This window comes from Phyllostomus discolor, chromosome 5, assembly GCF_004126475.2.
Source record: "Phyllostomus discolor isolate MPI-MPIP mPhyDis1 chromosome 5, mPhyDis1.pri.v3, whole genome shotgun sequence".
NCBI lineage: Eukaryota > Metazoa > Chordata > Mammalia > Chiroptera > Phyllostomidae > Phyllostomus > Phyllostomus discolor.
The window spans coordinates 38,082,074-38,095,600 of NC_040907.2; the positions used below are offsets into that span (position 1 = coordinate 38,082,074).

The 13,527-nt window shown below is 37.3% G+C and overlaps 1 protein-coding gene across 1 annotated transcript in view; it reads right to left on the reverse strand.

The window, feature by feature from the left end:
• NDC1 (NDC1 transmembrane nucleoporin) overlaps nt 1-13,527 on the reverse strand; it is a 48,087-nt gene that overhangs the window by 27,147 nt on the left and 7,413 nt on the right. Inside the window, exons 4-10 of the mRNA XM_028512206.2 lie at nt 13,078-13,252; nt 11,189-11,327; nt 6,784-6,892; nt 4,318-4,369; nt 2,473-2,608; nt 1,585-1,677; nt 12-93 (exon numbers count right to left, since the gene is read on the reverse strand). Of these exons, the coding sequence (XP_028368007.1) occupies nt 12-93; nt 1,585-1,677; nt 2,473-2,608; nt 4,318-4,369; nt 6,784-6,892; nt 11,189-11,327; nt 13,078-13,252 (786 nt within the window). The remainder of the gene's footprint in view (nt 1-11; nt 94-1,584; nt 1,678-2,472; nt 2,609-4,317; nt 4,370-6,783; nt 6,893-11,188; nt 11,328-13,077; nt 13,253-13,527) is intronic.

Consider the following 13,527-nt stretch of genomic DNA (forward strand, 5'->3'; position numbering starts at 1 on the left):
TTTAGCATTACCTGGTTGGCTAAGACTAAAAACTTCTTGTCTTCGTGAAGGAGAATATTGAGAAAGCAACATCAGGTCCTGCAAGGCCAAATACTAAAAGGGAAAAAATACATATTGTTTAACTTTTTAAATCTTTATACAAAATCTTAACTATGAATTGGGCTCAACCTAATATATCTAAGGGGGAATTAGATGAAATTTTTCATAAAGAAAATAATACTTATCTTTCCTTTTTAGACTTCCAGAACTTCCTTGCCCCTACCCTCTGTAGGCTACCCCACCCACTATAAGTTCCAGCTACAAGGAACTATAGAACTCTCTGTGTTCTCCTACCTCTGTGGCGGGAAACTCAAATATCACTTCCTCCTGGACCTTTCCATGGCCTCCCTCACACTAACATACACACACAGTTCTCAACTGTGGTACTTAATTTATTACTACTGCCTGTTTACTTTTCTCATCTGGTTCCACCCACCAAACTGTGAGGCAGGAACAAAGTCTTGCTTGCTTCCACATTCAAAGGTAGTGTCTAGCACACAGCAGACATGCAATGTCTGCTGTACTTTTTCACCAAAAATTTTCATTTTGTTCCCTGACTTCTCATTCATCACTTAAGAGACCATCCCTTCTGTGAAGCTTTCTCATATTGGTCCCAAGCAGAGTAAGTGGTTCCCACGGTACTTACCATAGTAAATTTTCATTATTTTTGTCTGTCTGCCTTTTCCCTTAAGCTGTTCCACATCTTATTCATCATTATACCCTAAGTAACTAGCAGTGACTAACACCTACCCAGTAAATAGACTTGTTAAATAACCAAATGAATGACAGGTACTTTTGTTCATCTATTAAACTAGTCATAATTGATATTTAACAGTAATCGGAGCCTTAGTGGTTCATTTTCTTATTGATTTGTAACTTCCAGAGTACAATCAAAACTGTGGGTTCTAACTATTTCAATTCTTTTTTAATTACTATGACCTCTTAACAGGATCGCTTATATTACAGATCTACTTTAAAATTTCAAAATGCAATTTAATTCAAAACAATTTATTTCCACTTAATTTGATTTGCAAATTTATTGCAACTACTTTAAATTCTTTGATTAAAATTTGCTTTAGGATCATTATCACTATTTGTATCTTAAGTGAGTCACTGAATGTCTACACACTACCAAGCACCACCTTTGATAATAACGGCCAACAAGACTACAGGAGTAAAAACACATACTGATCCAATGATAAAAATAGTTTTCAGTGATTTGTTTTGCTACCATGAAGAGTTTATGAAAAACTAATGAATATCATCGTACATCATACTTGAAAATATTTTTATATCTATCCTTAACATAGAATTAACATGTACACATACACTGCAGTACATACTTTCATTTTAGTCACTTGGAAAGAAAAGTGAAAAAGTGAAACTGCATTCAATGTAGCATGTAAGTGATTTTTATAATACTACCAGAATAGTCTAGGCCCTCAAAAAATATATCTAAATACCTAAATATACTAAATATTAAGTCTTTCCATAAGATAAGTTAGACATGACTATGTAAAGACACAAGATGGACAGTTCTGGTACCTTTATGATGAGAGGTGGACTGCTGTTTAAAACTTTTGGGAGGCATTCATCTGACTCTTCTGCAAATGGTGGTTGAACAGGGAACAGATGAGCCTATCAAATATAATCAAAAAGATTATGATAATGAATATTTTCATGACTTTATTACATTAAGTACTAATTGAAATTAATTAGAAAAGGAGGCAATACAACTAAATTAACATCTTCAGTGTTCCTTGAAAAAACAGGTTGTATTAGAGTTATATAACCAAACATACTACTTTCTAAAATGTTACTCTCACAGTTTTATTAGATCTCTGGCTTCCAATAATAGAAACAAATTTTAGAAACAAAGGTTCTTTGAAGCCACTAAAGGATATAGACTTATAGAAATGGTAAAATGAAACAGAAACACTCATTTTCCAAGACAAACACTTGGATGATAAAAACACTGTAAATCCCATTCATTAAAAAACATTTCTTCAATATACATTTTTAAAGTTTCAAAGAACAAATATTTTATTGTTGTACATTTAAAAATTTTAATAGTATCTACATCAATAGCACATAAAAATTTTTAAAATTCAATATGTATTCATACTAGATGGGAGAGAAAGGAAAACCTTCAGAAAAGAATTAGATAGTAGATAAAGCATAGTAAATAGATACCACTAGCAATCCATTCAGTTTGGTTTCCAACAACTAAGATTACTAACACTGTTCCTCATAAAAAAAATAACAAAGTAAATGATTATAAATGATACATCCCTAATGAAGTGTCAGAAGAAAGACCAAAACTCAATTTACCAAAATGGCTTTGAGCAAAATAGCATGCTGATCAGTGCTCTACTAAAAATAAATCTGTGACCTCCAAAATGTGAACATAATAACAAAAAACTCAATACTAACCTCTGTAGCATAGATTTTGAAGAGTATCCATGAGATGTACCAAGTCGTCAGGAGAAAGACTCCACATAACCAGACATGGTAGAGTAATGAGAGATTCAAGAGGCCACTCACAGTATCAAGAGGCCTATGAAATTGCCTATGAAAGCAGAAATTACTGTTTAATACCATCGGAAACACAATCGAAGCATTTAAAAGACTTGAGGCTCAACGCTGAGAAACAAACAAATCCGATTTGTAAATGATAATGGTAATGGACTTCTCTCACTTTGTCCCCTACAGAGTCCTTTCCCTACTACCTTCTAACAGGGAGCATCAAAGGAGCCTAAAGGGAAGAGTAGACTAAACTGGCACACAGCTCCCTGTGTGCAAAACCTTCACTGCCATTTACTATGGAGGAAGAATATGCCAAGCCTCTAAGCCAACCCCTGGAGGCTGAGTAAAAGTTTATTATTGCTGCTTTTGTAGTTTGACACTTAAAAGTCATTCGACATAACTAGCACCTCTCCTGGACCACATTTCAGCTCTATCTGTACAGCCTATAAAGAGCTTCTTACTAGTTAAATGCACATGGTACTATCTAAAAAATCTTTACTTTTAAAATAAGAAATGCTATCTTACCAAAACCTTGAATAGATCAATTAGCAAAGTCATCATAATCCTACAATCACACAACAAGCAACCGTGAAAAAGGATTTGAACCTCTGACTCTGCCATTTATAAGTGTTGTGATTACATAAATCTCTTGACCCATACCACTCTCAGTTTCTTCATCGTGTAAGGAAGGCCTAATCTCTTTGTTCTGCCTCTTAGAGCTGTTATGAGATTTAAAACACCTTATATTAGGAGAGCTCAGCATAGTTATTTGACATTCACTTTGTGGAGTGGTAAGCACATTAAATGGAGGTATTTTCAGCTTTTAAGTAAACATTTACTGAGGACCTGGCATACATTATGGGCAGAATACCAGTCACGTACAAACAAAACATTTTTTAAGTGAAAGGAGGAAAAAAGTGTTACATTAAATTTTTATAAATTATTATTCTTCTTCTTTTTCTATTTGACCCACTTTAAAATCTAGGCTAACATAATACATATTATGCATTTGGTTTCGCATCTAGCAATTCAGCAAAAGACAAAACTAAATTTTACCTAGGGATTTTTAAGTTAGAGATTGACATCTACACTGAAGAAACCATAATGTCTCATAAACACCCATATATGCCAATGCTCCCACTCCCAAAAACTAGTGCAGTCCATATATGACACAAAAAGTCTCATAGTGAAATAATAATTAAAAGAACAAACGCTAATAAAGAAATTTACACTTATTTGCACAATAAAGATTAAAGCTTCAACTATGTACAAAGTGCATCGGGAATACACCTGATTGCCACGTATGACCTTCAACTGGTCACATGACACTCCTCAATTTTGGTATCCTCATAGGCAAAATTAGAATAATGCCCACAGCATTGCAGCTGTCTGGCACAATACAGCATAGAATTATTACTAAGTAATGCAGAAAAACAAAAGAGAGGCAAGCCACGCAACTCAACAAGTCTCCTTTTACGTAAGAGCTGTATCTAACAAAAAATGAATTACTGCTTACTTCTGGGGACAGTAACTGGGTGACTGGGGACAGGGCAAAAGGAATATTCTTCACCACATACACTTTTATATACCTTTGGAATTTCAGACTATGTGAACTACGCTTATTCAAAAATGAATACAATTTTTGAAAATCTTAAAGGCTACACCAATCAAAACATCTGGAAAGAAGCAAACATCTAAAAGGATGAAGGCATCTAAGAAGAATTATAATTCGACTTCTCATAGAGCACTTACTCATCTATTTGAAGGTCCATAGCAGTGCTAATCCAAGCTTTGGGAATATGGCCTGAGGGGGGAAAAATACATAGCTATGAATATAAAAAGTTATAAAAGCAAACCTTAACCGAGCTTAGAGAGGGGGAAAGGAGGGAGGAAGAGGACAGAAACAATGAGGTTAGAGAGAAACATCAATTGGCTGCCTTCTGCACCCACTCCAACTGGAGACTGGACCTGCAACCCAGGCATGTGCCCTGACCGGGAATCAAACTGGCAACCTTTCAGTTGGCAGGCTGATGCCCAACCAACTGAGCCACACCAGCCAGGCCTTAATCATGCTTTGAAATATGAGATTGATGACACAGCCAACTAGACACCAAGACCTCAGTTTAAATGCTGGATTGTTTGATTAGGAATGGGCAATAAAAAATAATAATTTCTAATTACAAGCAATCCTTGCTTTGCAGTTCCAATATGTACATATTTCAGTTACCATGGTCTATTCACTAAGACCAGTCCTCCAACAATTCAGTTTCCATGGCATAGTCACTGTCAGCAACTCAATACAGTACTTCTAGCTTTTCAGTACACAAATCAGTATGTAGATAATGAATATACACCATGATCAATGACCAATCACATCTCTTCTTTCAAAGTCTGTCTGTGACCAGTCTTTAGCTCAGGCACAGACAACAAGGCATGTAGTTGTGTTGCCTCCTTGTCTCCCATGGCAAACCCATATTATAGGGAACCGTTCCATGTGGCATGGTGAAGGTAGCCCAGGCCCTGACTTGGAAAACCGGTGGGGAGTGAGTCAGCAAACAGGAACTGAGCCCATGGATCACTTTTCCCTTGGGGAATCAGGCCTGCATTGTACATAGGCTGCGTTGAGGCTTCCTTTTTGCTAAAACTCCCTCACCCAGAATTGAGGCAGCAAATGTTTACTGCATATCTTTAAAGTAACTTCCTAAAATCTATGCTAAACCTCCCAAGTATGGAGTGTAACCAGTTCAACCACTTTTTCCCTTGCATTTGCAAATATCCCTTCTCTTTGTAGTAATTAGCAACTTCCTCTCCTTTGTTATCTGTAAAAAGTAACCACCTAAACTGAACCTGTGCATAATAAATAAGGACCATCCTCAGTGTAATGTACCCAGAAAAGCAATAAAAGCCTGTCCGGGCAGGGTGCTCTCTTTCTCACTCAGAGAGCAGCCATGCCGTCCCTTTTTCTCCACAAGACTTCTGCAAACTGTGTGAATTTGTTCATTGCAGCCACAGCACATGGACCCCACAGGCCGAGTCGGCATCACCATATAACATGTTACAAATATGAATAACTGAAAGAGGAAAATGGCCAAAAAAAAAAAAAACCCCAAAACCCAAAGTACTACAAAAAAATGAAAAGTGTTAAATTAACACTGGAAATAAAATTTGAAAGAAAGGAAAGAAAAAGCTGACCATGGAAATCCACATGGCTGCTCCCTCAGCCCAACATACAACTGCAGGCACACGTACAACTGCAGACGCATCTCGGAGATGCTGAGGTGCTCCAGAGCACTGCAATACAGCAAGACATAATCTGTTTGCTAGTGGAGGGTCTTGCCTTTAATTTGTAAAAAAAAAAAAAAGCAACATCTGTGAAGTGCAATAAAGTGGAGCACATTAAAAAAACAAGGTATGCCTGTATGAGAGAACAGCCAGGCTGTTTGTAGTAGGTTAAGACAACGAAGGATTAACATTAGAATGCCATGTTTGAAAACTATGTAGACAAATGGATTATATAAACTACAATTGAAAAAGTACACAACAAAATGGCCTACCCACAATGAGAACAATTTTGTAAAACTATATCCACAGAAAAAAATAGGATCAGAAAAAGTTATAATCTGAAAATCATTTTAGAACATTGGATTTTAGTTATACTATTATGTGTTACTACTGAGATTAATGTTTTCCATCTAACTCATTAAGTGGGCACACTTTTAAGTGGACACGCTGTACGTGCCCTGCTGTACGACAGCTCTCCAGAGGCTTTTTCACCTTGCAACACTGACACTCGACAACCACTGAGCAACATCACCCCTCTTCTCCCTCCCCTCCACCCCCACAACCACCAGATCCTACTTTTAGTTTCTGAAAGTCTGGACTACTCTAGACACCTCATACAAATGGAACCATATACCACGTCTTGTGACTGGCTTACTTCATGCACTATAACGTCCTCGAGATTCAGCCATGTTGGAGCATGTGACAGGACTTCCTTCTTCTTTTAAAGCTGAATGATATTCCACTGTATGTATATTCCACATTTTCTTTAACAACATTTTCCTTAACTAAATATTCTTCAACAATCTAAATAATGAATCGGTTAGGCTAATCACACGTATACAAATATAGGAAACATACAAAAACAAAAAATGACTGTAACTGACATTTTCTGAGCTACACGCTAATATATATACTATAAAAAGCATAAATTCTTACCAAGAAAATAATACACAATGCAGAAATTTCTAATCAGGAACAGTGATTCCATACAACTGTGTTTAATTAGTAAGAGCAAAGATCTCCTAAAGCGCAAGAACTTGTATTGCTGTGGAAAAAGAAAAACAGAATTAAGTAACACACCCAAACAGAGGTTCTACTCCATTCTAAAGCAAGCACGTAACTGTAAGAGTTCACACATAAACTACAATCATTGCATGAAAGACAAAGTTCATTCTATTGTAGAAGCAAAATATCAACTATTTCTGATGTTAAAGTAGATATTTTTATTATATTAACATCTCATTGATACAGATCAGAAGTGAGAAAATTAACAATATCAAACTATACTAAGGACTATGGAGATAAAGTATGAAAATGATAATAATAATAATAGCATCTAACATTCTTTGGGCACTTAACATGTACCAAGTACTATTCTAAGCACTTTACATACACTAATCCATTTAAACTTCACAAGAATTCTATGAAGGAGGTTCTATCACTACCCTCAATTTACAGATGAGAAAATCAAGGAGGCAGAGAAAAGTTAAATAACTTAACAAATACTACCACCTAGAAAAAGGAAAATCTGAGATTTCTAATCCAGGTAGGCTGGCTTCAGAGCGTGCAATCTTCAAGATAACATATATTGCCTCCGTATTACATTTTTTTACATGTTATTTTCAGAAAAATAGTAGGCAGTGAAGACGACACTAGCCTAGGAGCCAGGGAACCTGAGTTCTAGTGCTTTCCTCCTTCTGTACAACACCGAGCAGGTCCTGTCTCCTCTACTTATCTGTGAGATACGGTGGCTGAACCACTGGTTCCTTAGTAGATACCTTCCAATTCTATCAATCTAAGTCAGTGATTTTCAGCATGTGTGCTACAAGAATTTTTAAAACATGCAATACCTGACTATTTAGTCAAGGGCAGTGACCTCTTCTCCCTTACTTAAATTGCAAAAAATAAAAACAAAAATAAAAAAATCACAATAGCCAACACAAAAATAGCCAGCTGGTGTGAATGAGTCAAAATTATACTTATTTTTTTGGTCAGGTTGGCAAAGGTAACTAGTTTATTTGTGCCATGAGATGATGAAAAAGACTGAAAATCACTGATGTAAAACAAAGGAATCAAATAAGAAAAATACACAATTTTTCCTAAAAAAACTATACTTATTAAACATAAGTTGTTTGACCTTCCCCCATCGCTGTCCCTAAAATGACAATAAAAAAATATTTTTGAATTATTAGAAAGAATCTAAGGAAACCTACTGAACAATAGATAATCTTCCCAAATTCTGGTCTTTTGTACTTATGATATTCTTATATGTATAAAATAATACATATATCATACATTAATATATAATATGTAAAAGAGGATACATATTATTTTGTGGTTATTAAAATATTAGGGCCAATCCTTCTTTAAGGAATTTCAGAAGCTAAAGAACAGTAAAATTTTTAGTACTTAGGTGGAAGCTGTACCTTCATACTATGTCTGCAGATTCCTACAGTATCATACTAAAAGCAACCCATACGAGTACTTAGTCACTCACCATACAACTTCAAGTACGTTGGCTTACTCAAACATTTTCCAGTTTCAAGATGTGTAACTGTACTATTCTGTGCAGTACCTGGGTGTTAGCACCTTCTCCCTTTGACCCCTCCCCCACAATAAAACCATCACAGTTTCCGTACTATTCTCTACTACTGCACCTTTTGCTTTAACCATTACTCACAGGGCATAGAGAGGCTAGGGAAGCAAGTAGACATTTCAGTAGATACACTCCTAAACTGAAGCATTTTTCAATTCCCTACTGCGTTTCTTCTGTGGTTTGGTTATGAGCTCCCTTTACTGAATGTTTAGTACGTGCCAGGCTCTATCTATCTCATCTTATTTAATACTTTCAAACAGTCTCATTGGCTTAGAGCTTGCCAAACCCCATCTTGGTGTACTTCCATTTCTTTGTCCTCTATTTCCTGTAATGTTCCACTTTTCCCTGTCTATCATTAATCATTTTATAAGGGCAATACAACTGCTTTTAGTAGTGTAGGCAAATTTAAAGAAAAAAATTGAATGGGCTAATACAAATTGGTTAAAATTAATTTTTCTAAAGATCTAATTTTTTATATTTTACATTAAAAAAGTAGTTACTAAATAATACGCACAATATAAAACTATTTATGGAAACTTCACCCCACAAAATGTATAATGTTACAGATACATACATATATATATGTATATATATATATGTGTGTGTGTGTGTGTAAATGTACAGTCCAGGGTCAGGAAGAATATATACTAAACCAGTCACTGTCTCTGAGGCAAGGATGGAGACTGGTCACAGTGTGGCCAAGGACCTTTCACTTTATCTACAGTTTATCTGAATAGTTTATAATAAAAATGACACCACTATACTTTTGAGAAGCTAGCTGACAGGGAACACCAAAATAAGGATGATAATGATGATGATGATGATGGTAATAATAATAATAAATTTTAAGGTCTAACTTTCTCTGGTCAGCTTAGCTATTAAAAATGAATAAAGAATGGTTATAACGTTCACATCACTTTATGGAGGTTCAGAAGAACGGGCCTCATTTCTCACATCAAGCTTGCAAGTTCCTGAAAACCAACCCTACTTGCCTTAGCAACTTAAAATGCCTAAATGACAGCCATACACTGGGCGCCATGCTCGTAGGACTAGTGAAAGAATGCAAAGCTGTGGTATCCTCCTTCTCCCTTCATTTTCTGAAGAGGCCAAATTACCCAAGTAGGCAAACAAAGACACTTACAAACTCGATGGATCCAAACTTTATGGTCCCAAGCACAAAAGCCATCATTTCAACCACTCTTACCAAAATCTAGCCTCCTGTACTCCACTGCATCCACCCACCAAAACCCCTGCAGCACCAACCATCACCTCTCAGGGAGCAGCACCAACTGGGCAGACTAAGCACCACTGTACACCCATGGTTACAAGAGACATCCCCAGATTTTGGCCAAATACTGAATGGCTAAACGTTAAAAATCAACATTCTGCAAAAGTGGAACCTGAAGCCAAAGAAATTACAGAAAACTTTAGTAGTCAAATTTTACAAATGTGACATTATATGGTAGTAACAATGATTTATTAGAACTGCAGACTACTGGACTGTTCCTATGCTCACACCATTGCTTGTCTGAGATGTTAAGTAAATGGCCACTTCCAACTGAGACCCAAAGAGGAACAACAGATTTTAGGGTATCTTACTTGTCTCTAACATTTTCTTTTCTCCATTCTCTATATTCTTAATTATGTTTGGATCAAAGATAATTTACCATGGATATTTCTATACAGAATTTTGGAGTCTTCCTCCTCATGAAATTTTGAGGTGGCAAAGCTGACTTTTAATTCATCTTCACGAGCTGTGAAGAATCGCTAAACAGGACTTTTTATCTACATGCTCATAGACTACAGGGAGGTAAGGGCCAGACCCTTTTCTGTGTGCCCTGCCTCCTCGATGTATGTGTATGTTCATCAGATTGTCCTAGTAAGTGCCCAGGCACAGGCATGTTAAAAGGTTAGTTAAACCAAGAGTACCCTAATCCACCACACTCATACTTCATGACCTCATGACATATAATTTGTTTACATATCCCTCCCCACTCAACAAACTGGGTTCTAGTGGGAAGATGCTGGTTCTAATGTTTGCTCCAAAGCCTAGCCCTCAGCCAGCCAGAGTGGGAATGAAGCAAGTAACAGCACAGTCAGGAAACTGTAGGAATGGGCTGGGGAGAGCCTCAATGTCACAGTGAGAAATCTCAAGTGATCTCCTTCTCCCCTGCCAGAGGAGGTGGTTCTGAGTTTGAGATAGCTCCTGCCCAATTAGTTAGACTTTAAAAAACCAAACTAAAAGGTAGTTTAAATTGTCCCACTTGAACCAACAGAAACTATTTTATTTATACACATGATGCTTTGTTCTGAAGGTAATTTGAGACAGTAACTGACATATTCTATACTTACTTCCACATCCTCAAGCTCATGAAGTTCTTAGGTTCAAAAAGCTGGCAGCTGCACAGAGGAACTTTGCATGAGTGTCATCCTCATCCTCCCCCAGCCCTGCTAGGTCACAGCAATTGCCACTACCTAGCAGGGAGGGAAAGAGCGGAGCAAAGCGGTATTCTGAGAGTGGCAGCGGGAAAGGTGGCTACAGCTCTCAAACACATGCTAAAATCTCATGAAAACAAACCTCTCCTTTTCAAATGGCGATTTTAGGATCTAAGTTTCAAGTCCTAAGTTTCGCTGGTCAAATCTTGAATTAATCAGATGGGGCCAGTTATATATATAATACATACACCGAGGCAATTTTAACTATGCCAAATTCTGACGTAAGGTAATGGTCAAATGATAGCTTACCTGTATGATGGGAAATGGAAGATAGTTCATGTTGTTAATAAAATAGAGGAGGCTATAACTATAGCCCATAAATGCTCCAGCCAGTAGGAAAAAAAGATGATACTCATTTAAGCAGGTTTGTGCAGCGGGGCCATCTAAGCTGAAAAGAAAAAGTTAGGTTATTAATTCAACAGTCAGGGATACATATCACCGTTTTAGGCTCAATATTTAACACAAAGGTTTAACTTAATTACTTAAGAAATGCCCCAAATCCTAGCAAAATCATTTGCTTTAGGTAAATATGGGCAAAAAATTAACAAAACCCTTTTCCCTGATACATGAGATTTTGATCTTTAGTTAACTCTTTATCCCTGTCTTCTGGAAATCTGGTAAGGTTGAGAAAGTCCCCTCGATAGTAAGCAACACTACTTACAAACTGGTGAACTGCACCTGCACTGAAACTATAAACTCCATATTGCACACCTGACAGAGGTGCCACAACTCGAGCTTCTCTCTGTGTTTTCCCTTATAGCTGGGCAGTCCCTCATGGGGACCCTCTTCCCTAAAGAAAATGTATCACTGTTAGGGGAGAAAAAAACTGCCTTATATGACAGTGGCTGGGGCACAAAAACAAATCAAATATTCAGTAGTACTCATGAACATTGTTTTAAAGTCAGTGGAGAATAGGGAACTTAAGATTATTTCAGTAATCTTACTTGATTTTTTTTTTAATTTTGTTTATTTATTTTTAGCGAGGGGGAAGGGAGAGAGAAAGAAACAGCAATGTGTAGTTGCCTCTCATGCACCCCCTACTGGGAACCTGGCCCACAACCCAGGCACGTGCCCTGACTGGGAATTGAACTGGCGACCCTTTGGTTCACAGGCTAGCGCTCTACCCACTAAGCCACAGCAGCCAGGCCTCTTTTTTGATTTTTAAAGTCACAGAATGATCTGCAATTTTTATCAATGTCATGTGTTCAAGAACTGTATAAATTTCAATGAAAGCATTTTACTAGAGGGGGTAGTTATAATTATTTTTTTTCTTCATTCTTCCCATACTACCTTTCCTCCAAACTCCAATATAAATGCCATATCGTTGGCTCCTCAGAAAAGTGAAACAGAAGACCCATCTATCTGTGCTTTCTCCAAACCAAAAAGGAAAACAATCTTTTTCCACAGAGGAGGGGGTTAGTAGTGATCATGAAGGAACAGCTGGCAGTGGAAGTCTTTCCAAAAGGAAGGGATCTTTCTCCAAAGACAAATCAGTTAGTGATCCTGAAGAGGCAGGTAACAGGAATGTGTCCAAGAAAAAGAGGACTTTCTCTTCCAAGGACAAGCCCATCAGCAGTGGAACTGAAAAAGCTGCTGGCAGCAAGAGAAGCAGCTCCAAGAAAAAATCCTAGCAAGTATACCAGGAAGATCAGAACGGACATTTCCCTAGTGGGGTACTGCCCATTCCACCCATCTTGTATACCTTAACAAAAACAAATTTATAAGAAAAAAATGCCACCTCCCTGCTTTCTGAACTCTCCACAGGTGTTATCTGCACATCTCACTTTCTTCCTAGTACTGCTTATTTCTCACACATTGCTATTTCTCTACATATCCATTTGGGTCTGTAGCTTAATTCCCCTCTCATTCTCAACTCTCAAGGAGTTTGTATAGCCTATGTGTGAATCACTCCTATAAATCCAACAGCACCCAATATAGGACTGTGCATAGGACAAAATGGTTCTAAAAAACTGTTGAATTCAAAATATAAAACATCAAAAACATTTGATGTATGTAGAAAATCCCCTTCTACAGAAGCGTAGAAAGCAAACAATGTCCATAAACTAGTAAACTATACAAGTCATCTTTGGCTTAGTAACTAAACAAGATCTCTTAGGGAAAAAAATTAATAACACTACCTCTCAGTACGAGTGCAGGGAACCAAGAGGAAACTGTACCGGCCCTTGGCCATCACCGCAGCGCACCAAGCCACCATCATTCCCATCGCGGCGTGAACAAACGAGTGCAGGAGCTGCTGGGGATGGACGATCTTCCCTATCAGTGCCAGTCTGGAGCAGGGAATGGAGGGTACGACTGCAGAGAGAACACATCAGTGTGGCTTTATAATCTGCTAGGTGGCCTCAGGGGACCTAAATGATTCCCTCTCATCCTTGCACAAATACTCCAAAGGGCAGGAAGAAGCCTAGAGTCAACGTAAAATATGGTGCAAAAAATTCCTACTTAAAAATTCTACGTTAAAATAATTTGAGAAAAGATTAAATAAAAGGAGATGCGCACACACACACAACAAAGAATCTAGAGAGATGAAATCTAAGGAGAATATGATTAACAGCTTTCATTTCTTTTTA